The sequence below is a fragment of the Leuciscus leuciscus genome (assembly GCF_965113295.1).
Source record: "Leuciscus leuciscus genome assembly, chromosome: 20".
In the NCBI taxonomy this organism is placed as follows: Eukaryota; Metazoa; Chordata; class Actinopteri; order Cypriniformes; family Leuciscidae; genus Leuciscus; species Leuciscus leuciscus.
The window spans coordinates 22,759,591-22,784,584 of record NC_138744.1 but is presented as its reverse complement, the minus strand read 5'-3'; the positions used below and the strand labels follow the sequence as shown (position 1 = coordinate 22,784,584).

Sequence of the window (24,994 nt, the reverse complement as noted above, 5' to 3'; positions counted from 1 at the left end):
GTTAACATCTTACTACAATTAATTTAATATCAATTCAATAGATCATTTCAGAATTATGATATTGTTGTACGATTTTAATTGTTATATTGATCTAATATGTAATGGGCCAACAAAGTACCGTATTCGTCGAATGTGCCAATTCATATTTTTGAGTTGAGTAGATGTCAGCAGCAGAAGATCTCTTTCGATTTCCTCTGCTCTGTCATGTGTGTTGAAATCTGATAGGGTCGATGCACGCTCACGCTGCCGGTGGTGGAGCGTCGCAATAAACATGAACGTAAACCTAAAAGCTGACGGTGGTAAACTCGGTCAGAATAAAAACGCTCGACCTTTGATTACCTAAAACCTCTCGGACACACACTGGAATGCGAAACATTTAGCCAGGTGTGTTTTTCTGTCCAGAAGTCACATGATAAGCCTGAGCCATCACGTGTCAACGTTCAAGTTTCAGGAAAGTTTTCATTTCTTGGGGGAGAAAACACCTCCTATCTCCCGCCCCTTCGGCGTCATTATTGGTTCTTACTCAGCGCTGTTCTTTTTGATAGGTCCAAACGCACGTCAATCAAGGGGGCTGACGTTCTGACCACGCCTACTTCTTTAACCTGCTTTAGAGTAATTGATATCGTTTCTGAAGCGAAGGACTTGTAATTTCATCCGCATGAACTCATAGACATGGTGTCCGAGCCACAGTAACATGTAAAGGTGAGTTGATAAATTTGTTATTACCTTAATAAAAGATCGTTTGGTGGTGAAATATCCCGTTAAAAAGCCAAGTGTCAAAGAACAGGCACACAGCTCAAGGTGTTTGCCGACGTTACGCAAAGTTTATTTGACTTTCTGTTGAATATAGACGTTTATGTTTGCACTTAATATTTATTAAGTAATGTTTCTTTGAGGCTGAGAGATGTGTTTGTCTTTCTGGGACTTCGTGTGTTATGCATGTGTGTACAGTATCTGTGGTCATGACAGTTCTTGCTACAAGAGCCCAATTAACATGATGTTCTTGACAGATGTTTTTATATTGGCCGCTTAAATGACTTATTTACTAGCTTATTCACCGTTTACAGTGAACCACAGACACAAAGAGAAACAACAGAAATCTGCATAAAACGTATTTAATATTTACCCATATAAAGCATTAGACTTGGGTGAGTTACAGAAAATATGATAGTTAGTTTTTAAACTTTAAAACTGCTATTAGACTTTGTTGAGCTTTATAATTGACACATGTTTTGGGGTAGTTTACTAAGAAGATGGACCAGATTTATGCTTACATTTATATAAATGTATTGGAGAAACATATTTCAGATTGTGTATTTAGTTTCACCACTTTTCAATTCAATTAAATAGCCCTCTGTTGTGACAAATGAATGAATAAAAATACAAATATAATCAATTATACTTAATCAATTAGCCTAAGGGCCAAGCACCACAGAGGCAGGACGGGGAGCTAAAAATCAAGGCCGCAAGCATCCGACTAACTGAAAAAAATTACTTAAGTAATTACTTTATTACCATTGCACATGCTGCAATAGTTGGCACTGACACCAAATTGATCTGATGGGGTTCAGTGTTGGGTGACAATGTTTAGAATTTTTTTGTGTGTGAGATTTTTTGGTCAAACTGTTTAGAAGCTATTAGAAAAAAAGAGCATATTTCGGTAACTATACAGGTATCCTCAGGTCATGGTTGTCATAACACACACCAAGTTTGGTCAGAATACACTAAAGCGTTGCGGAGATATAGCCTCATGTCCATTTTGGCGTGTTGTTCGTAGAATTTGTTTCTCACGTTAAATGAAACCGTATTGAAAATGCCCTGAAACTTTTTGAGTACCTCCAAGGCATGGTGCCGATGACACTTACTGAGTTTCGTAATGATACGCCAATGCGTTTGTAAAACATAGCATTTTACAGCAAAATTATAAATGGGGTATCATCTATTTTCAATTTCAATAGCCTCAGGTTATGGTTGTCATCATAACACACACCAAGTATGGTTAAAATTAGGGCTGCATAATTTTATTGAGTTTATTGCGATTATGAAATCGCAAAGGCTGTGCCGCTGCGATTATTTGTTATGCGCAGCTTGAAGGTGACGTATGGCTCTGTGATCAGTAAATGCTGCTCCATCTGAAAGCACTACGTTTATAACTTGCATTTGAAAAAGCAACATGCATCAAACATCTTTCCAAACATGAGAAGCATTTATGAACCTCTTGACCAAAAAAAGACAACATTTAATAAATCAATCAAAGCGTTTCAATCTTGTGTTTATTCAGCTACAGCGATAGTATGATGCCCATAAATATTTCCTGGAATGATGTGCGTTGTCTACTTCTGCGGCGGGGCATATTTGGAGTGTCTGCGCGAGAGCGTCCTCTGGCTTTCTGAAGGAGCAGCATTTACTGCTGATCACAGAGCTGTACTTCACTGACAAGCTGCGCATAAAATAATCACAGCTTTTGCCAAATTGCGTGCTATTTCATTTCGATTTATTGTGCAGCCGCAGATAAAATACACGAAAGCATTGCAGAGATATAGCCTCATGTCCATTTTGACGTATTCTTCGTCAAATTTGTTTGCATGTTATTCAAGAACGTTTTTCATGACTCAGCTTGACTTTTCATGTATTTTTTGTTACCATTGTCTGAAGATGATTATAGTCAGTTTTGGTGAAAACCGGACGAACCGTCTAGGAAGAGTTAGCCTAGGTTTTTCAGAAAATTCAAAATGGACAAATAATTTTGTTTCTAGCCTTTACGGTTCAAAAGTTATTAGCATAAATGTAAGTGAAACTTTGTACAATTGTACAGAGGGATTGAGAAAGAGACTCCAAAATTGCTATGGTTAATGCACGGACTGTTCTTTATCTGTGTGCCAAATTTCACAACTTTTAACCATACGATTCTATGGGCTGCCATAGACTTCAAGAGTGGAAGAAGAAGGTGCTTTGCCCCTAAAGATTCAATGTACTACAGATTTAGATGTACTAACAACTTCTCTTTTCTCTCTTTTTACCAGAATGGACACCAAAATACCTCCAGACATGAACAGCGCTGACTTACCCCAATGACTTTAGTCAATTTCGTTTTTGAGAATGAATGTGAGACAGAAAATGAGAAGCATGGAAGTGGAGGAATTAACTGAAAAAACCATGCGGCTTAAGAACATAGTTCTGTTTCTCAGCTAGCTATTTATAAGAGGAGGAAGATATGTTTTAGTACATGTATATGCCGTCACTAACAGACTACCACTATTTTCATGCTTGATTTGGTAGAGTTTCTGAAACCATTTTAAGGTAGTGAAAACAGTGTGATAAAAAAGAAAGAGGTTTGGGTACAACAGCAAGGCCGAGTGTAGATTCAAAACATAGTAATATTTAAAAAGCCAATCAGAGAACGAGGAGCCGTGAAACATGGATTTTGGTGAAAGTACTCTTTGTGGAAGTGGAGACCTGGAACTGGATCCAGATATCGTGAGCGAGGAAGCGGGGAAACTTTACTCTGAGCTACAGGTAACCAATCAAGAGTGTCCACCTTAACACACTCACCAATCAAAATAACTTTAAAGTCAGCTTGAAACGGAAGTTGCAATAGTTTTTTCTTCAATATTGTGATGCATATCCGAGTGAAACGGCTTCTCGAATAAGAAAAAATTTAGGATGGGACTTGATTTTGGGAATTGAACTGGAATTGATCGGATGGTTATGGTTTGCTATTGGCCGATCTCATGTGAGTGACAGATTGTCCCGCCCTCACACTGAAAAAGACGTCTTCAGGGAAGAGATGTCACTGCAAGTGGAGGGGAAGTCATTTTAGTTAAAGATTATGAGGGCACATGAATTTGTTAAAAAATAATAATGTGCACAGATAAATCATTTATAATAAATACTGGAATATACTATAAATACTCGATTTCATGGGGACTTTAAAGCTTTAGAGGATATTTTAAGCATTTGCCCCTCACTCAAGCATATAAAACAGAAGTTCAGAGCAGATGTTTTGCTGACTTTTCATAAGGGAAGTCAACCATAGTATTTTTTCCTTTACAAGCATAAGTCATCATAAGTCATAAGTACTGCTCTTCCTGTGAGTGCAACTGCCCACTAAGATAAGAGAATTAAATGTGATCGGGTGGGGGGAAAAACCACCAAAAACATCACAGGCAAACAAATACAATTCAAACTGCTTTTTTTTTCTTTGTAGTCAGTGGTGGAGACTCATGGAGCTGGAGTGGTGGAGTCTCTGCTGCCCATCCTCGTCTGGGTTCTGGAAGGGCTGGCGAGCTGCAGGGCTCAGCTGAGAGAGAGAGAGCACGAGGCAGAGAAGGAGAAAGGAGAGAGTGAAGAACTGCTGCAGAGATATCAGAGGGAGAAAACACTGAGGAGAGAGAGCCAGGAGGTGAGAGTCAATCAGTGTGATGAATTGAAGCTCTTTTGTGAATTGCCTTTTTTGATTTTCAGAAATTTTAAAGTCCCCCTGTAGTCAATAATTTTATACCTTAAAACACATCTTTGATCACCAAAATGACATATTTAAATGTTTTTTTTCATTGAAAAAAATATATATTCATGCTTAAAAATAGCTTGAATATAACTCTACACCCTTGCATCATTTAGTATGCGCGGTTCTATGAATATGCAAATTAGCCCCGCCTCCACTCACTCACACACTCATTGATGATCACACGTTGATGTGATTGGTTACAAGGTAGTTTGTGACATCAGAAACACCAGCGATTTCAAACTGCATTTTTGAGACTGTCTTTGGTTCACTGCAGTTTTAAAGTTTTAATGTTGTTTATATGTCTATGTGGTGTTTTTAATATGCTTTAAGACAAATTATGTGTAAATTCATAAGTCAGCACCATTGCTGAGTATTTTCTCATTAAAACTGCAGTGAAACAAAGACAGTCTCAAAAAAGCTGTTATAAATTGCCACTGCTGACGCCTGTCGGTCAAATATATGCTTAATATATTTATGTAATTTTAAAGAAAAATCCTATTTGCATAGGATTAAATATAATTATTTTTCAATTTCTTTATGTAAAACTTTTTGTAATGAGGGAAAATTGGACCTTTTCAATTTAAACGCCTTTAAAACATCAAACCTTTCTGTATACTGTCAGCGCTATCTGGAGTTGGATGACCAGTTTGAGCAAGAGAGGAGAGCAATGCGTGCGAGAGAAAAGGAGAGAGAAAAGAGAGAAAGAGAACTGGAGAAGAAAGCCAGAGAACAAGCTGACCAATGTGAGTCTCTCCTAATTAAACCTTGCACCTTTCTGCCCTCCCTCTCTCTCTGTCTGTCCCAGACTGTTTATACACATGATGTATATAAATGTTTTAAATATATGACCAAAGTCTTTTCCGTGTAGTGATGGCTTTGGAGGAGCAGAAAGCAAATCTGACCCGAGAACTAAACTCAATCAAACACACACATAACAAGGTCCGTCACCACTTAAGTCTGTGCGTCCGTTTTAGTTTTTGCTTTTTGGTTACTTTACATTTCTATTTCTTAAAATATATTTTTTTAATCCTCTCTTTTAAAATCCAGTTAGTACAACTGACACATCGAGATCTGCTGGAAAAGAAAAAGGAGTGGGAGAGTGAAGCCTCCACTTTCAGGTAACACTTCCCCTTTTTTGACAGGTAATGAAAGCCCACAATTTTGGTACATGTTACTTGTAAAAAAAAAATATATATATAACTTTCGCTGCATTTGAGTAGTTGGAAATGATCGCTGTGTTGTCATGTCAGCAGGAATCATGTGCACGGCAAACATTCAGAAGCTGTTTCTACACAAAGCCAAACAGAAACCACCTGCACTCAAGAGGTGATTTTAAATTTAGTGGATAGACGCTTAACAATCCAGAATAATTCTATTATATTTACATTAATTGCTAGTATAAAACAATAAATATCTTGATTTTCACAAAGCATCTCTTTTATACCACTCTTTCAGCAACATGGTCCTAAAGCTGGCTTTGGCCCTGATTCCACTGTGTCAGAAACTACCATTACCAATGACAGCAACACGACTGATGCTGAGGTCAACCATAACAATGAGCAATCCTTTGTCAGTGACATCATAAGCTCCACCCCTGAGCTGGCCCATTTGGAGGGCTTTATTGAAACAAGGTACAGTCATTTAAAATGAGAGACTTTATTATACTGTATCTGTACCAGTTTTGATATTCTGTATACTTAAATATATATATATTATATTATATTAAAGAAAATAAATGCTTTTAATTCATCAAAAGTAACAGTAAAGACTTTTTTTCTTTTTTACTTTCAAAAATTGCTATTCTTTGAACTTTATATTAATCAAGGAATCCTGAAAAAAAATGATATATTTTTCCACAAAAGTATTAAAGGGTAACTAAACCCTAAACCAACTTTTTTTAGTTAATGGTCTGTAAGAATGGGGCTTTATTAGTGCTGTTCATTGATTCAAGTAATTTTTTTGACATTTGTGTTTAAAGTGTTTTAATTTGACAAAATATGGTGTAAAAACGTCTGAGTGCTGCCCTCTTCAGGTTGAACAGTGGCTACTGCAGTTGAATTTTCCTATTGGAAGTTGTGGTACCCTCTGACATCAGAGGGTACCAGCTAACCACGCCCTTGCCTGCAGAGAGATATGTCACAGATGCACGCCCCCTCTCCACTGGGCTCTGCCTACTTTTCCAGCATTTTTCAAATATTGCCAGTGGGTGGAGTCAGGCTCTGACCAGGGCAACATAAGCTGCAGACTCGGAGCCTGCATCTACAGTCCCGCACCCAGAGTCCCGCATTCTCAGACCTCTCATTTTTCGAGACAGCGCCTCCTGCTGTTCGGAAAATCGTATAACACCCTTATCCAAATGCCATTGAAAACAATAGGATGCAATACGGTCTCGTTTTATTTAAAGTTATCCAAATAAATATTTGTGTTCCCTGCTTAATGCATGTGCCAAAAAAAAAAACTCATTGTGTTCTCTGACTAACAAATGACCCAGTAGTTATTTTTTGAGCGTGGGTGTAATTGAAAGAAAGTTACTGATGGAAGGGATACAATTACTATGGAAGCTTGACTCCGCCACTGAATAATAAATAAATAAATAATAATAATTGCGACTTTTTATCTCACAATTCTGATTTTTTTTCTCACAATTGCAATATATCAAGTCAGAGTTGTGACTTTTCCTCAGAATTGCGAGATATAAAGTCGCAATTCTGAGAAATAAAGTCGCAATTGCATATTGAACTATCTTCTGAAAAATATTATGTGATATTATACTGTATTGCTACAATGTTTTTTTTTTTTTATTCAAATTCCAATTTTTCTTTCAGTTCAATAATGGTCTAATTAACATTATACCATGCTAACATTACAAAACCTGTTTTTTTGATATTTTGAATGCGAAGCAAAACTCAAATAAGAATAGACAAAACACCAATAATAAACAATTCTGTACTTTATTTAACGATCACCTAAGCATCATCTTGCTGTAAACAGGACAAAGGAAAGAAAAAAGGAAAGAATTGTGTTGGTGACTTTACTTTTCGTCTTCAGTTGCATAAAAAAAAAAAACTCCTCATTTATAAGTCGCTTTGGATAAAAGCGCGTCTGCTAAATGAATAAATGTAAAATGTAAATGCATAAGGTAAAATAATTTCTGGTAGGCGAATGTTCCTTCTTTTTGGAATCGCTCTGTCAAATTCCTCGACTTCACTAAAATAAAAGATGAATGCCATTGTCAAAAATATTGTGTAATAATAAATAATATTTTTTTGCAAATGCAAATTACAAGCATACCTAGGGTGATAAGTAGGGCCACGGAGGAAATGGCTGGCAACAACTTCATATCAGTTAAATTAATATTGATTCATTTTAATACTACGTTTTATAATAACTAATTTAAGTAATCTACATAAATTATATAAAGTAAAATAATTACTCCGGCATTAATTAATTCAACTTAATAGTTTAAGGAAAAAAGGTCCGGTAATTAAAAAAAAGGTAAAATGGTGAATCTGATTAAATAATTAATGATGACATTCTTTGATATTAACACACTTAATGTATTTAATTGGTCTACATTAATGTCAACGAATTTTAATCAAATTTTTACAATGGCTTGTCTACCAAAAGTCCAAGGTTAAAGGCTAACGTAAGCTATCAAAATATTTTCTGGGAAAAAAGGCGAAAAAACATACATTAACGGCTCAAATTTAGTTACAAACTACTTTACAAATATTAAATGGACTATTCATATGTTGGTGTATCGATGAGCTATAAAGTAGTTTGATTAAAAAGGAAATCGATTGAGGTATGATTCGCTAAATAAAATTGACGATACTCACGTTTCGGCTTAAGTTCTTCACATGTTTATCCGATCTAATTTGATAGGAGGCGCTGTCTCGAAAAACGAGGGGTCTGAGAATGCGGGACTCTGGGTGCGGGACTGTAGATGCAGCAGGCTCCGAGTCTGCAGCTTCATACTACTCGACCAGGGGTTTAGTTACCCTTTAAGCATTAAGCAACTGTTTTCAACACTGATGATAATGAGAAATGTTTCTTGAGCAGCACATCATCATATTAGAATGATTTCTGAAGGATCATGTGACACTGAAAACTGGTGTAATGGCTGCTGAAAAGGAATAAATGACATTTTAAAATAAATGTTTTTAAAAGTATTTATATTTTTAATTGTAATAATATTTCACAATATTACTGTTGTTGTTTGTTGTTGTTTTTTGCAATATTTTTTATCAAATAAATGCAGCCTTGGTGAAAATAAGAGACTTCTTTCAAAAAGTGGGTGTCTCAGTCAAGTCAGAAGCTTGCTTTCTGGTTTTGTTTTCTGTCATGCACTTGTCTTTTTGTCTTGCTGAATTCAGGAAGTGAGTGGGAGTTTGTTTATCTGTTAATGCGTGTAACATCCTGTGGATGCTCTAATATTTGATTTATTTTAAGTCAAGTTAGATGATTTTTTGTTGTTGTCATTTGTCTCTGCATGGCAGAGAAAAATAAATAAATAGTCTTTATCAGTTTGGTTAATATTGATAATATTTGATTGCATTTCTCATATACCCATAATTAATTTATTTCCCTTAAACATCTGTTCTCTTTCTGTCATCTTTTCTGTTCGTCTGTCTCTCTTCGCTCTTTCCAGCTCCCCTGTTTGTTCGAAGACCGCGACCTCTGGACTAAACTCTAGTTTGTTGGAGGAGATGAAACATACCCAGGAGGATAAGAAAGAGGTAGATGAAGACCAGCAGGTGAAAGATGGAGGAAAATCACAGGAGGAGGAAGAGATGGACAGCGACTCTGATTGCTTGGAGTGGGACTTGAGGAATACAGAGTCTGTGTTTTCAGAGTTATCTGAACTCAGCAGGGAATATGTGGAAAACGTCGACCAAGGGGCCAGCGTCAGAGGTACATGTATGATCATGTGTTTAATCTGCATGCGTGACTGTGTGTTAGAAGAAATTTACATTTGAAAGAAGGAACAGACAAAAGCATAAAATTCCTATCAAAGGCAAAAACAAATTAGGCTGGCGTGTACAATAATGGAGCCGTTGTGCATGTGTGTGGTTAAATCTTTTTGCATTTATGTTTCGTTTGCAGATAGCACAGACCAGTTTGAGCAGATTCTTTATCAGTATGAGGAACTAAAACACACTCAGTAAGATTTTTTTTTAATATATATGTCAATCTTTTTATTGTCAAAGTTGAGGTTTGAATGAGGCTCTGAATCTCTGATTGTGATCCATATGTGTTAACCATAACTATAAACATTTTCCATCCATCCATCCATCCATCCATCCATCCATCCATCCATCCATCCATCCATCCATCCATCCATCCATCCATCCATCCATCCATCCATCCATCCATCCATCCATCCATCCATCCATCCATCCATCTGTCTTTGTCTCTGTCTCAGTGAAATGGTGGATACTGCTCGAAAGGCCCTTATATCCCGTGTTGAGGAGCTGACCAATGAAAGATCTGCCCTGAATTTGGAACTCGCTTCTTGCCTTGAAACCATCACTCGGCTGGAAGGGAAAACCAAGGAGATGGAGGAGGAAAGCAAGCGGTAAAACGAATTATTGATTCTCAAAACCTGAAATTTATCATAACTTAATTTAGAATTAGCAGTTTACTGATACTTAACCAAGCAGTTCTTTAAAACAGTGGCAATGATACCGTTTAAAGTCATATACATAAAATTATGCTGCTCCGTATTTTCAGGAACAAAGCATGATAAACATTTCATATAGGATTGTGATTAGGAAAATAATATATGTACTGTCATTTAAAAGTTTAAGGTCAGAAAGATGTTATGTTTTTGAAAGTCTCTTATGCTAACCAAGGCTGCATTTATTTAATCAAAATACAGTAAAAGCTGTAAAATATTATTTCAATCTCAAATAACTGTTTTCTATTTGAATATTTTTTTATGTAATTTATTCCTGTAATTTCTGCTGCCATTGAGCAGTGTCACATGATCTGTCAGAACAAAATATAATTTAAAACAGAAATCTTTTGGAACATTATAAATGTCATTACTCACTTTTGATCAATTTAATACATAAGAGTGTTAGTTTCTTTATAAAAATTTAAAAAAAATACTGACCCCAGGCTTTTGAAGTGTGGATTAATAGGCAACAGTTTGTGTTTTGCTTTTTTGGATATTTATTTATGAAATAGCCTTTTATGTTTCACAACAGGTTACGAAAAGAGCTAGAGACAGTCCAGTCGGAGGACCCTGATGTAAGTCTTTATCAAAGATTTCAGGTGCAAGGCGCAGAATGTTCTTGGATATTACTATTGTGATAACAAAATAATTAAAACATTGCCTAATATCTGCCTCATTCTCTTTTGTTCGCCTCAGGCCTCGCTACCTACCTCCCTCCGTCGCTTCTCTCGTTCTGAAATGGCCCGGGTCGTCATGGAGAAAAACCAGTACAAAGAGCGACTGTTTGAACTGCAGGAATCTCTGCGGCGCTCTCAGACTTTAAGGTGTGTTTAACTTCCTCTCCCAAGATGCATATCTTCATCTTTAACAGAAACTTTCACCTGTCATTCGGAACTGTAAAGTGAGGAACAGGTCTGTTAAGCTTCATCACAAGTGGTGCGTTGTGAGCATTAATAATGCAACAAATCTAGTGGCTTGTCTACTGTATATATTTTATTTTTTGAATAAATCCATTAAATATCTACCCAGAGCTTCTGAGAAATGACACGCCAATGCTCTAAAAATCAGTCAAGTCAGAGCACATTAGAAATCATGAATGGCCCTATCATTGTGGCAGTGACTTCTGCACAGGCAAACACCACGTTTTACACAGAACGTGTGAAAATGTAGTTAAACTAATTTGTTTATGTTGTCCTCTAGAGTTACCAAAGAAGAGCGCCCTCCTGTGGAAGGGAAGGGTAGTGTCTGGAGCAGGTGAGGATACTGTATTTACCTGTACAACCAGTACCTAACAGCAGTGTTGGGGAAAGTTACTTTTAAAAGTAATGCATTACAATATTGCGTTACTCCCCAAAAAAGCAACTAATTGCATTACTTAGTTACTTTTTGTGAAGAGTAATACTATTTCTCACCTGGACTGGGCTTGCTTGATTGTTTTTTAATAACAACAAAAAAAAGTTCTATTTTTGGCAAATGTTAAGGCCCTTTCTCACCAAAAGTGAAATGAATAAGCCTCAGGCCTGTACAGTAAAGGGCGCTGCTCAAACAAACCTTTCAGCTGCTGCTGTTCAATAGGATACAGGAGAAGGAACAATAGGATACAGGAGAAGAAAGTTCAACACTCTTATTTCTAAATCTAATCTAAAGTAATTTTTGCTTATTAGTGGTTGAATTAGATCATTGAAGGTCAGAAGCAAAGACATTGGTTAATAAAGTGAGATTGAATATATAAAGTATATTTGTATAATTTAATATTGTTAATTATAAAAGTTTTGCGTAACATTCCGAGATTGCATTTTACTGTTTTTATTCATTTTGAGCAATACTGAATGTTTTCGTGCAAGTGAGGCGAGTAAATGCATGTTCACATTTAGTCTAGAACTAAAATAACCATCATGTTTACACAGCGCACACAACGCCTCCTCACTTTATTCCTCTCAACATGGGGACAGGAGAGCTGTCAGTCAATAAATGTGGAAAAAGTCATGCGTTTACTTTACTAGTTACTTGGAAAAAGTAATCTGATTACGTAACTCAAGTTACTTGTAATGAGTTACCCCCAACACTGCCTAACAGTCAGTTTGTGCATTGTATTTCCTTCTCTGAGCCCTTTTTTTCTTGCAGGTTTAATCGTTTTCTAGGTTTGACAAAGGGTCAGTTAGCACCAGCCACAGCTTTAGCATTAGCCATCTCCACGCCAGCGCCTGCACAAACACCAGTGGGGTCTCCACAGCAACTCTCCACAAGACCACCCCAAACAGAGTGAGTCCTCTTGCCTTGGCAGTTTCAAATACCTCCTAATTGATCGTCTACCTGCTAATTTTTCTATGTATTATAAGCGATACATGATAGTGTGAATTTCAGGTCTCTAAGACTGAAATGAACAAATGACTTGTGGATCATTGACATTTTAAGAGTGTCCAGAATAAGGAAAAGTATTTGTTTTTGTTTTCTTTAAATCTAGATCTAGAAGTCCCAAAGTAATATGATTATGTTTTTGGGGAGGCGCAATACATGAACTATTTTACAACCTGAGCTAACCTTGCCTTCTTATAGAAAAAGTCATTAGCTGATATTTGAAGAAACTTGTTGATACAGTCCTGACTCTGTCTGCATTTCCTGTTTTATACATTTTCTTTCTGCATGTTGGTAACACCATATGACTTTGATGGTCACTCTGCCTGACTTGATATTTTTCAAATACTAATAATAAGTGAAGGTTTTTTTTTAAACACTGCTTTTTTTTTTTTTTACATTTCACCCTGCGTGCAAACAAATTCAGAAATAAAAAACATGACAATCACAGAAGAGATATATTCAAGTCATTGAATGTGTGAATTGCATTTTAATGTTCTTTTCAAAAAATTTAATATATTCATAAATTGAATAGGAATATAAATGTCATTGACTCAAACATACATTACCATTCAAAAGTTTTGTGTTGGTAAGATTTGTTAATGTTTTTGTAAGAAGTCTCTTATACTCACCGAGGCTGCATTTATTTGATCATAATACAGCGAAAACAGTAATATAATGAAATATTGTTAGAATTTAAAACAACTGTTTGCTATTTTAATATATTTAAAATGTAATTTATTCCTGTAATGTCAAAGCTGAATTTTCAGCATCATTACTCCAGTCTTCAGTGTCACATGATCCTTCAGAAATCATTCTAATGTTGTATCATTAATATATTTGTGGAAACTGTGATTAAAAAAAAGTCTGGAATCTGTGATGAATAGAAAGTTCAAAAGAACAGCTTTTATTTTAAACATCAAAAGTTAAATATCATATTATATTATAAATGGACACTTTTGATCAATTTAATGCATCCTTACCAAATAAAGTTCTTTAATAAAAGAAAATATAATTGACCCCAAATTTTGAACAGTTGTGTGTATGTACTTAATATAACTTCGATTACTTAGTGTTTTTTTTGTGTGTGTGTGTTTTTTTGCGCAGGACTTCTCCTTCTCCCAGGTTGAGGAAAAGGGAGTTGTACAGGGAGATTCGTTCTCATGTGTGGGGTACTCTGGGTAAAAAACAGCTCCATGGATGGAGCATGCCTCTCGCTGTCACAAACATAAAGGTAAACACACACACACACATTATTCTTTAATTCAGTTGGTATCTATAGAAACAGATGGACTACAGCTGCCCCCACCCCAAGTGTGACTTGCGAGTCTACTAATTGGGTATATGTCTACAAATATGGCACTCTCAACAATACTCCTTAACTAAACTCCTCTCAGTGTGTAAATGAATCTGTCTGTTGTGTGTGTTTATGTGGAGCAGGACTCTGAAGCCCCTCCTGAGCCCAAAGACGTGCCCGTCCTCATCCAGCTGAGACTGCTGGACCAGAGAGATGCTACAGCAAAGGTGAGGCTCACTCTTCACTCATTCAGACTTAGTTTAGTGTTATCCATATAATATTATTGTATTTATTATTATTTTGTAAGCATATTGCACAGTTGTGCTTGGAGTCAATTGTTTTATTTGTGAAACATGCCAAATTGTCCAGACATAATTTTTGACCAGGCTGTCATTCAAAGAAATTATAATTTTACTAAATATTAGTTATTGATTATGTTGCAGTAAATGTATGCTTTTTCCTGTTTTTCTATGCATTTTTTTTTTTTGCATAGGACCTGTAGCTGTGTGTTTTTTTGTTGTTTTTTTCAAATCATTTTGTCAGATAAACAGCTTAAAGAGGCTATATGCAACTTTTTCCCCAAAATAAACGTAACAATAGCCTTTTTATTTTACCATTTATGACTCAAACATCTCCTGATGAGCATACTGACACCTTGTCCGCTCACAGTGGGTGCACCTATAAGCCTGTATCCTATTTTTCCTATTTTCTGTCGGGTCGGATTTTTCGCGCACTGTCTGCGGATGTGACGTCAAGCGCGTTCATGTTAAATGTTTCAGATCACTCTGCCACCACCGCTAGTCAGCAAACAAACTTAGTTTCTCAAACAATATATGTATTTGAGTGTTCTTACCTCTGTAAACATAATGTTGACTTCTTTGCAGCGGATGACTTTTGAAGTGTGCACGTACGAGAGCGAGCAGAAAGGAAGAGCAGTTCCGTGTTTTGGCCACAGGTGTCAGTCGCGAGTTTAAATTTCAGAAAATCGCATGTAGCCTCTTTAATCAAATTTAGGAATTTAGTTCTTCCCTCATATTTACAATATTTTCTTAATATTTTGATGGTTTAAATATTTTGATGTCCCCTCTGGACATCACTGGCCACTACTGTATATTTTATTATATTTTAGCTTTATTAAAATTCTGATTACTGGTAACAGCGTTCAGCGCACCTACATACAGAAAGAATACTGATTAAAATATTTAATTCAATAAAGGTGCGTATTCATCATGTCTCACACAATTCAGCATTGCATTAACTGGTTTAGACGATCCCTCACTCTGTGGTGAAATAATCGAGTATGTTAATCAATCGCTGCTCAGATCGGCTTGGGTTGGATTTGAACTTCTTGTTCCATTGATTTTGGAAAAATCTTTACACAGTAATCATCAGAATATCTCTGAATATCTCTATGATGTCACTGAACATGTCCAGATTTGAAAACTTCTTGCAGACACTCATTTTAAGTAATGTCTAGTCAACTAGATGACTACAGCACATTGAAAACATGCATAACCGGAAATAAACGAGTACCATTTCAAAACGGAAGTGCGTCACAAAGCTCAATGCAAGTAGTCCATTCAGAATAATTTAGGATATGGTCAGTAATGCTAACTGTGTCTCAGGTTGAATATATTATTTTTAAGGTGCGTCACCATTTTGTCACGTCACCATAATCTACGTTTTCCACATTCCTCTGCTGTGTGTCTAGTCCTTCACTGATTTTAGCCCGTTGAGAGCAAGGGTCTGGGATTTACAAGATGTGAATTATATTTTCAATTTTTTGCAGCTCACATGTGCTGTTGCGGTTCCTCCAGAGATATCAGGAGAGCAGACGGTATGTTAAAAAAAACATCACAATCTTTTACAGCTGATTAACATGCACATGGTTTCCACGCCTTCATTTTCATTGTTTTTATAGTCATTTGTAATTACTGGATAAGGGTTTTTAAAAATGATTTCATACACATTACACTCATAAAGAGCTATTTCTCACTGATTAAATATTTTAGAGACTGGAGTAACTAGAATTAAAGGTTTGACTGGAAATCCCAGTTTTAAAGTTCCCTAACATTTTCAGGTTTTTATGAATGTGGGAACCTTGTATTACAGAGCAGGTTCTTGGCTTGTACAAAAATGCATTTAATCACCAACTTCATCTAATTACCATGTTGCATCATGTCAGTCATTGTTGTAAACATTTCACAACCCGCCTCCCATCCTCAGTGTTCTGTGTGGGCCGTCACTGGACCTGCTTCCAGCAGTGATGTCACTGTGATTGACCCGGCTCGCTCCAATACCATTCTGGATCAGTTCAGCCTTCCACCCACGTCCCCTGCATTATGCATCTGTGTCGTCCCCCCTACTGGTCAGTCTGAATTTACACTGGTGTTCACACCTGGACAGTTCTGAAGTCAGGGGTGTAAGGTGCTTTAGTTGAGGATTACTGAAACTGAATGCATAATTTTCGATAGGGTCAGTAAGATTTAAAAAAAATGTTTTTAAAAGAAGTCTCTTAAGCCGCGTTTCCACCGCAGGAACTTTCCCCAGGAACTAGGAACTTTGGGCTGGTACTCGATGTGTTTACACCGCAGGAACCAGGGTCTAAATGAAGTTCCGGGTAAATATTTCCCCCTCCGATAGTCCCTGCTCATGAGGTAGTACTTTTTCAAAGTTCAGGAACTTTCAGGGGTGGGACTTGTGCGCTGCACAAGCTGATTGGTTGTGTTCACGCCGCATTTTGGTTGGATGACTCCACGCAGCATTTATTTATTTTTAACCTCCCTTTTTAAAAAATCTATTGCGGTTCGTGTTGTGGCTTCATGCAGTAAGAGTTGTCTGTCTGCAAATATGGAATTTAATTAAAAAAACTGGTGGACTGGCGACGAGTTTCAGGCTTTATTAAGGGTACCGTATTTGTGGAAGAGGAAACTTTCTGCGCGTTCGTCCCAGCCATCTCACGGTCAATGTCCGCAATAGCTGATAACATACAAATTTTATATCTAACGTTAGCATTTTATATCTAATTTTATATCTAACGAGCTTACGGAACACGCTTTATCAGTGCTCGTCTCTTTTCTGCCACAGCTTTTATTATTAAGTCATTATGTTTACACATTGTCATCTATTGCAAGGCACCCCAAACCAATGTTACAAATTTACTATAACAGGATTGAAATAGCGCTTTGAGGTTAGTAACAAACAACTATTTACAAGACTGTCACTATTTATCATTGATAGACGGGGTTCAGGCTTTTTTTAAGCGTATTTGCGAAAGAGGAAATTTTTGTGCATTCGTCCCAGGCATCTCACAATAACTGATAACATACGTTGTCTAATTTTATACGCATACAAGCTTTCTGAACACGCTTTAGTATCAGTGCTCGTCTATTTTGTTTTGTTAATTACCTCGTTAGTAAACCAATACATAACTGCAGCACAGTGTGAATCTCCTCCATTCTTATTATAAATGTGGCGCTCAAAACTGATTACTGTCCGTCGCAGACTGGGAGGAGCAGTTGCGCGCAGTTTACCTTCCCGGTACTTTAGACCCGGTACAGAGAAAGCAACCGGTCTGGGGCAAAAAAAGTTCCTGGGACAAATTGTTCCGGGTAATTTCGGTGGAAACGCGGCTTTATGCAAACCAAGGCTGCAATTATTTAATCAAAAATACAGTAAAAACGATAATGTTGTGAAATATTATTACAATTAAAATGAACTGCTTCCTATTTTAAAATGTAATTTATTCCTATGATGCAAAGCTTAATTTTCAGCATCATTACTCCAGTCTTCAGTGTCACATGATCCTTCAGAAATCATTCTAATATGATGATTCTGTGCTTAAGAAACATTTATTATTGTTATCAATGTTAAAAACGTAAAATATAGTAAAAAAGAAAATCAGTATTCTTTGATGAATAGAACGTTCAAATGAGAGCATTTATATCAATTTTATGTAACAGTGCAAAAGTCTTTACTGTCATCCTAAATGCGTCCTTTCTGACTAAAAGTGTTAATTTCTTTATAAGACCAACTTACTGAGCCCAAACTTTTGAACAGCAGTGTACATATTTTCAAGGTCATTGCGACTTAAATTAAAAATCTTATTTGGTCTTTCTTACTGCTTTACCAATTAATACATTTTACTTGTATGTAAAACAGCCAGTGAAATCAATTAGACTGTAAAATATAATTGACCACAGCATGGGTCAGTGGTCCTCGTGAAGAGACCACAACATATTATTTAACCTGAAGTAATATAGTAACTTTATATGCATTATAAAGTTATAATATATATGTTAAATAGTAACCATAATTGGAATAAAATCAACAATTAATCTATAGTATTAACCAATTCTAATTTTAACTACATTTATTGTCTGAAAGACATACAAAGTCTGGACTTCTGAGAAAAGTCAGAGTCAAAGTCAAAGTCTTTGCAACAGGTTATTACTTAAATGGCAAATTCTCTGATTTAATTACACTTGCCTTTTAAATAATTAAGAACAGTTATTTTGTGGCTTATTTATTTATTTTCAACTTTTTAGCTAGATGTTTCTTTGACATTTTTTTTCTACACTTTACGTAGAATTACTATACTTTTTACACCCCTGTCTGAAGTTAATGGTTTCATATTTTCATGACATTTAGCTGCGTTATTAACCTTTCATGGCATATCGCTTAAAATTGTATTCATATTTGCTGCTCTCGCAGTTGGATATTGTCAGAATGAGGGAGTGTTGGTGAGTTGTACTGATGAAGTCTTAACTCTTGTGTTAGGAGACACTGCAGGAACTGTGTGGATTGGAACACAGGATGGAGGGTGAGGGCATCTCATTCTGATTCATTTGATCTTATTTTAGTATAGTGGTTTTGTTTATATCTCTAACATTTAGTATTAAAGTTTCATACATTGCTCATTTTATGGAAAATAAATAACTCAAATTGTCCGGCTTGTTGTGGAGAGCTATTACTTTTCAAAGCAACTGGAAACGATTTTCACATGGTCGATAATGAAACGAGCAACAACAAAAAAACACCCAGAACATCTAGCATTTTCTTAAAGCTACACTTTGTAACTCAAAGTGAAACTCAAACTTTTTAATTTTTTTGTAAAGAGGGAAATTTAAATAATGAGCAAATATAGCATAAAACCATCTTCCAAACCATGTTTTTGCCTTACCGTAAATCACTATGGTAAGTCTAATAATTATTTATATGTTAGAGTTGTCAGGACAGATTTATTGGGAATCTGCATACTTTCATGAATCGTCCGTGTTTTTACGACATATCTGTAAATAAAGGAAAGAAGGTATGCAGTGAACTGAACTTCTAGCCGAAAATAGTTTGCAAGCAAAAAAGAAAGCGGCAGACCCCGCAATAAAACATGAATCAACATACTTTACATAGCATCACATTTGCTGTGCATTGACTAGGTTCACAAACAATGTCTATGTTGGTAGTTATGCCAATCTCTAAACAACTTACTACTTTGTTTTGTTTACCTATAAATAACCCAGGCAAGTTATAACCGCTTCCATCATTTTGTGAAATGAATAACAGTCATTATGTCTAATGTCAGCGTTGCCAATCTTTTGTAAGGTTATTTTAAAATAATTGATTACAAGTCCAAAAAACAAACAACCACTCCATGCTCATAAGACATATTTTTCAGATATCCGTCTTTCGTTATTGGGAGATTTTGATGTCGTTAATGAGATTTGCACTAATAAGGCAATCACCTGTTAACCATGAGCACAGCGGTGTGTGTCAAGCCATCGGATTCATCCGTGCAGAATAGCAGATGACCAAAACAATGTTCCAGCACAAGTAACTTGTAGTTCTATGCTTCAACCACTAGAGGCCCGAAATATGGAAGCTTGTTTTCTACCATGGAATATAATATATAATTATATCTAACAATTCACTTTTTTTCTCGTCATTGTGAAATAGAAACTCTTACTTCTGAGAAAAAAAAGTCACAATTCTGACTTTTTTGTCAGAATTGCCAGATATAAACTCAGAATTGCCAATATAATATCGCAATTCTGAGGGGAAAAAAAAGTCCGAATTATGTGAGAAAAAAATTTGCAATTACCTTGAAACAAACTTCCATAATAAGGTACATATAGTAGCTTTTAAAAAAAAAAAGAAAGTGAAATCTAGTTGTCTCAGCTGTTGCTTTAGGCAATATAGCATTAGGATGTTTCATCATCTGATGTTGTCCTCTTGCAGAGTGCTGATTCACTCATCCTCCAGCTCCAGACGCCGCTGTCTACAGTCTGCCAGTCTGTCTGAGGGGGTGCACTCTCTGACGTCAGTGTCTTCACAATGACTCTCATTTATTGTTATCTATGATGTAAATGGAATGCCAGAGGATCCTGATTGAATTCCTTCTGTGTGTAAAGGTATTCTCAGGGCGAGGTGATCGCTGGCTTGGCCAATGGGACGCTTGCATTCTTCACCCACAATTCAGGTGTGTTTGTGGTTTCATCTTTTTGGGTGTGTTTTTTAGATGTGAATTGTATTTATGGCTTGTAATGACCATATTTCTAGGCATCTGGAATCTCCAGTCTCAAGAGGTGCTTTCTCTCGGCACACCACCTTTGCAGCCCATTCGCTGTTGCCTGGCAAAGGAGGGGTGTCTTTGGGTGGGATACTGGAATAAAGTTTACATGATCAGTACAAAAAATCGGAAAGTAGAGGTTGGTCACGAATGGAAATGGTGTCGTTCATTGTTCATCTTGTGCTTCTCAACCCTAACCCTCATCCTGACTCTTTCTGTCCATTTAGAAATCGTTCACAGTGTCTGAGCGATGTGAGCAGCAGGTGCGTTTTCTGTGCGCAGCAGGAAGTGGAGTTTGGGCTTCTTGCCGTTTGGATCCCATACTTAGGCTTTTTGATTGGACAACTGGCCGTCCACTACAGGAAGTAGATTTATCATCTATAGTGACTAAAGCTTTAGGTATTTTAATTGTATTCATTCATTGACATGGATATTTTATGGAATCTTACATGCATGGGTGTCACGTTTTTTAGATATGCTGTACGCCACCATTAAAACATTTTTTTTTACCTCTCTCCATCTGACAGGTTCTGCGTTCCTGTCTCTGTCTCCTCTTCAGATCACAGCCTTGTCTGTGGTCAGCGGGCGGCTGTGGGTGGGCACAGGAAGGGGTGCAATCTTCTCAGCTCCCCTGTCACTCAGTAAGTGTTTTTTCCTACTAAAATAAGCTTTTCTTGAGTGGTTTTGAATTATAAAACTTCTACATCGTTTGAATTTCCATTGGTTTTTTTTGTAGGTTCAGAGTCCTGCTCTATACCATATTGCTCTCTTGCATCAGCTCAGCTCTGTTATCATGGCCACCGACAAGCAGTTAAATTCATTATTTCTGCTCCAGGTTCGAAACTTGTTTACTTTCAGTAAAGCTGTGTGTCCACCAAAACCTTTTTTACCTTAGGCTTGCCTGTTTTTACAAATGCTTTCAATGGGAGCATCGTGTTTTTTAAAACAGCAGTAGCGTAATGAGGCGCTGAGCGCTCAGCGTTTGCAGCGATTTTTGTGTGAGCATATCAGTGAACACCCCTGACCACTCGGTGAGTTTCACGTCTTTGTAAACGAAAGTTTAATGCGTTTTAGGAAGGCTTGTTCCAGTGCACATATGCAGCCATTCTGGAGGTGGGGGGGAAAGCAAAAGAAACCTAAAATTCTCGGGACAGCAACATGTGTCCAAATTTTAATCTTAACCGTTCTATTTCATCAGAAACGATCTGTAAACAGGGCTTTAAGTGTAAAATACCGAACTTGTCCTTTAAAGTTCTGCATAATTAAGGGTGTGGCCACTTGAGTGACAGGTGGATTGCCGCTGCTGTCACTACTAGCTATTTGTCTGCTGTCTGTTAGCCGTCACGTCACCTCAGCTAACCCCGCCTCTTTGCCCATTTTCGCTTATCCGGCTCGCGCCCACTTTGGGCTTCAAAAATGCTCTTCAGAAACCTACGGGTGTCCATATATTTTTTTTACAGTAAAAACCACCGAGCACCGAGCCTATTCACGCTGCTGCCGTTTTAAAAAACGTGGCGCTCCCATTGAAAACAATGGGAAAAAATGTTTTGGTGAACGGTGAACCAAAGAGTAGATGGAAGACCAGTATTGACACCAGTATTGGGTGTAATATTTACAATAGCATATTTTTGACCACTTTGTTTCTTTCTGACTTTTTTAATCAATGCAGGCTGCCGTAGTTCCTCCAGTTCAGCAGATGGCGCTGCTACTACCTCTCTGCTCATTCTCAGTGGAGGGGAAGGATATATCAACTTCCGAATTGGTGCGGCTTTCCTCTTGGCACAATTGTTATATCACAGCTTTATGTATTTATTTTATTCTTCCATTGAGAATGTTTTATAAAGATGAGATAAGTATATAATTAAGTATTTTTTCCTCTTTAGGAGATGATGGAAGTGATGGGGCCAGTGAGAGTGTCCTACAGAGATCAGAGCGAAGTCACATGATTATTTGGCAGAGCCCCACCCCCTCCATCCCAAGCCCCGCCCTCTGAAAGCACTTCAGCTGTTCACTCAAACTGTAGCGCACTACATCGTACAATGCATTACAGTTCTTCTGTCCCCCTTCTATAGACGCTCCCAAAGGGAAGCCTGAAGTCAAAGTAAAGCAGTAACGTAAAAGCATTTTCTAAGAAATGTTATAATGTAACACTCATTCTGCACTTTTATTTTACTTGTTTTGGGGTGAACTGACTTAAATAGGCATTGTCTTTTTTTATATTCCATAACAGCTCAACTGGCTTCTCTCCAGTGTGCCTTATTTTGTGGTTTCAAATTCTGCCCTGTATTTGGCCAGTGTTTTTTTTTTTTTCTTTTACAAAATCATCCTAAAATACTGGAACAAAGACTGGTTGTGACTGTGATGCTTGGCCAGATATTATTACTATATTTTTTACTTCTTTTTAATTTCAAATCAAGGGGAGTGATGTATTTAAACCAATATGCTGTTGGTCATGACATGCAGTACTCTGAAAAATACTCAGTATTGGTTGCTTGTCATGTGCATTAGATCAATTGGAAAATTTGCACACACACACACACCAATGACAAGAAACTGACCCAGATTGACACACTACCTACATTTTGACTGACCTTTTTTTTCTTTTTCTTTTTTTAAACAAATTAGGTTTGGTGTTGAGGGTGAGGTTTTATTTTTAATTGTATTATTATTGGTTGTTGGTTTCTAAGTTATTTGTTGTGAAATGAATGGAGGCTTCTGTATGGCAATTTTTGCAGTATTTTCTGAATGAGGAAACATGTGGCTCTGCCTATTTAATGAGAGAGAGTAAGAGACTAAATGTTTAGTTAACTGGAAAACGTTTCATATTGTAATATGGAACTTTGTAAATAAATACATGTTCTCTATAGTTTAGAAGTCTGAAAAGTGTTTCTGTATTGTTAAAATAAAGCACCAAAGCTGCAATGTATAATTTTAATTCATGAAGATTTTTATCAGTGTTTTGAATTTGATCAAATTTCATGTTTTGTACACAAGAAGATATAAAGTTTTACAGCAAAAAAAGAAATACAGTTGAAATAGAAAAACAGTAGAAACAGTTTTCACTGTCCTATAGCGTACAAAAATATAAACCTTTTCATCTTTTTTTTTTCTACATTTTGAGAGTTGCACTACAGTACAGGTTCTATAAAATGAGTGTAATTTCGTAGTAGTTGTAAACACCACATTGTAACAATTCTGTCAACCTTCAGATTCTTTTCCTCCCCTTCCAACTGAGATTTTAGGCTAAATGTTGGTATCCCAGCCCTGTGTATGTGCTCTCTGCCATGCCCAGGGGTCAGAGGTCAGGATGTGCGGTGGTCGCGGTGGGGTCTCCGTATGCGGCGACTGAGGCTGCGAGCGAACCGTTCAACAGCATTGTGTTTGTCTGTCAGCTCCTTCTCTGATATTAAACCATCAATATTCCCACTGTACCACATGACCCAAGCCCCCATAGACATCAGCACCAGCAGAACTCCAGAATACACCAATAGATCACCAAAGTCACGACCACCGATTTCAAGCGGGACGAAGATGCCGATCAAGAGGATAGAAACACCGAAGAGATCCATGAGGACTGCGAACACCAGGAGAAACTTACAGTGGGTCAGTCCAACGTGGTCAGTATTAGACATGGTGACCGTCCCTCTGACATGTAGCCTAAATCAGAAATGGAAAGAAAAAAGATGCAAAAATCTGCATATATATTAAAGAATAATCTTAAAAAAATTATAGTAGGAACATATTTAATTTGGCTAAGGTTTTAACAATATATATATATTCCAAGTATGCACTCTTTTACCTGAAGGAACTTATTTTATTTTACATCAATATATATCTTAAAGTAAAGCACTATAGCTAATAAAACAAGATATCTTGGTAACACTTTACAATAAGGTTCATTAGTTCATGTATTAACTAACATGAACTAAAACTGAGCAATACATTTGTTAGAGTATTTATTAATCTTTGTTAATGTTAGTTAATTAAAATACAGCTGTTCATGTTTGTTCAAAGTGCATTAACTAACGTTAACAAATACAACCTTTGATTTTAACAATGTAGTAAATGTTGAAGTTAATATTAACTTAAGGTGAATAAATGCTGTAAAAGTATTGTTCATTCTATAGTTCATGTTAACTAATGAAGCTTATTGTAAAGTGTTACCGATATCTTTTATGTGAGAAGAAATGGGGAGGAAAACCTGTTGCACCTGAGTTCAACTGTTGAACCAATAATCGACCACTGCTTTCCAAAAAAAGCCTACTAAATAAAGATTATCATTCTACTTACCTTTTATCGCGGAAATTATGTTCGTTTGCAAAACTGACAAGGAAGACTCTCATTTAGATGATAAACATTTTGGTGGTTTGTGTTTTTCCGGGTTTCTTCACCTGTGCTCCAAATAGCTTCAACGTCACGTACAGGTGATGTCACATGACAAGCTCACTCTCGAGCGCTTTAACAGCTACCATTTTATAGACTAGTACTACGCGTTTCATTATTCAGTTTTAAGCTTATTAGGCTATACGAAAATATTTTAATTGCGTTTTAAATTAATTAATAATTCTTTAAATGCTATCTATCTATCTA

At 36.6% G+C, this 24,994-nt stretch overlaps 1 protein-coding gene and 1 long non-coding RNA gene across 3 annotated transcripts; one reads left to right on the top strand and one right to left on the bottom strand.

Annotated features, from left to right (window-relative positions):
- Positions 1-557: 557 nt before the first annotated feature.
- On the top strand, positions 558-23,339 carry LOC309484089 (C-Jun-amino-terminal kinase-interacting protein 4). 2 transcript variants are annotated; one of them, XM_082150271.1, is made up of 28 exons: positions 558-702; positions 3,024-3,516; positions 4,208-4,402; positions 5,130-5,250; positions 5,376-5,446; positions 5,555-5,625; positions 5,761-5,833; positions 5,963-6,138; positions 9,159-9,421; positions 9,614-9,671; positions 9,933-10,085; positions 10,720-10,762; positions 10,884-11,011; positions 11,388-11,441; positions 12,312-12,449; positions 13,650-13,776; positions 13,983-14,066; positions 15,629-15,676; positions 16,066-16,207; positions 18,619-18,661; positions 20,074-20,154; positions 20,247-20,314; positions 20,395-20,543; positions 20,632-20,803; positions 20,932-21,045; positions 21,141-21,239; positions 22,074-22,166; positions 22,288-23,339. In XM_082150271.1, the coding sequence occupies exons 2-28, from the start codon at positions 3,418-3,420 to the stop codon at positions 22,395-22,397; spliced, it is 2,973 nt and encodes a 990-aa protein (XP_082006397.1). In that variant the 5' UTR covers positions 558-702; positions 3,024-3,417; the 3' UTR covers positions 22,398-23,339. The 2 variants fall into 2 exon arrangements, with proteins under 2 accessions (XP_082006397.1, XP_082006396.1); XM_082150270.1 differs by having other exon boundaries at positions 5,758-5,833.
- LOC309484235 lies at positions 23,331-24,994 on the bottom strand. The gene is made up of 2 exons (XR_014200760.1): positions 24,695-24,994; positions 23,331-24,061 (listed from the first exon to the last, which is right to left on the bottom strand). It is a non-coding gene; the product is annotated as an uncharacterized lncRNA (long non-coding RNA).